General features: G+C 66.4%; 1 protein-coding gene across 1 annotated transcript in view; it reads left to right on the forward strand.

The window, feature by feature from the left end:
• LOC107198894 (histone deacetylase 7-like) overlaps positions 1-981 on the forward strand; it is a 26,831-nt gene that overhangs the window by 18,189 nt on the left and 7,661 nt on the right. Inside the window, exons 7-8 of the mRNA XM_033511581.1 lie at positions 284-488; positions 851-979. Of these exons, the coding sequence (XP_033367472.1) occupies positions 284-488; positions 851-979 (334 nt within the window). The remainder of the gene's footprint in view (positions 1-283; positions 489-850; positions 980-981) is intronic.

Consider the following 981-nt stretch of genomic DNA (forward strand, 5'->3'; position numbering starts at 1 on the left):
TGTCCTGCCGTGTCCCCCTGTCCTGCCGTGTCCCCCTGTCCTGTCCTGCCTTGTCCTGCCGTGTCCCCCTGTCCTGTCCTGCCTGTCGTGTCCTGCCGTGTCCCCCTGTCCTGCCGTGTCCCCCTGTCCTGCTTTGTCCCCTTGTCCCCCTGTCCTGCCTGTCCCGGCTCCGAGCCCAGAGCAGCCTCTGGATCCAGCTCCAGACACACTGAGCAGGGCTCTGTCCCCTGTCCCCTGAGCTGGGGACGCTGGCCCAGCCCCTGACGCTGTCCTGTGTCCCCAGGCCTTGCTGTGGGACTCGTTCCAGCGGGTGCAGCAGCAGCTCCTCAAGCGCCAGCCCCTGGCCGACCCCCCCGTGGTGCCCCCCGGCCACCGACCCCTGTCCAGGGCCCAATCGTCCCCGGCCACGGCCAGCGCGTCCCTCCCTGCCCAGGACACCAAGGCTCTGGCCCTGCCCGTGCAGGAGCCCCAGCCACACTTCACCACAGGTACAGCCACACCTGCCTGGGACGGGAGGGGACGTGGGGATGTCCTGGCCATCCCCAGATCCTTGGGAGCGCCAGGAGAGAGCTGGGGGAGCCCCTTCTCCTTCTCTCAGGTGGCTTTTCCAGGTGGGGTTTGCTCACCTGGCTCATTCCTGGGCCACCTCTGCTGGGAATGCAAGGCAGGATGGGCTTCCAGCAGGTTTGGGAGAGGTCCTGGGGATTTGGGGTAGAATCTCCTCAGTTTGGGGCAGAATCTCCTCAGTTTGGGGCAGAACCTCCTGTGGTTTGAGGGGGATTTGGGTCAATGTTTGGGGTCTCGGAGCCCCCAGAGGAGCTGAGGGAGCAGCTCTGGCTGTGCCTGGCAGGGCTGGTTTACGACTCGGTGATGCTGAAGCACCAATGCTCCTGTGGAGACAACAGCAACCACCCCGAGCACGCCGGGAGGATCCAGAGCATCTGGTCCCGGCTGCAGGAGCGGGGCCTGCGCAGCCGCTGC

This window comes from Parus major, unplaced genomic scaffold (genome assembly GCF_001522545.3).
Source record: "Parus major isolate Abel unplaced genomic scaffold, Parus_major1.1 Scaffold360, whole genome shotgun sequence".
NCBI classification, from domain to species: domain Eukaryota; kingdom Metazoa; phylum Chordata; class Aves; order Passeriformes; family Paridae; genus Parus; species Parus major.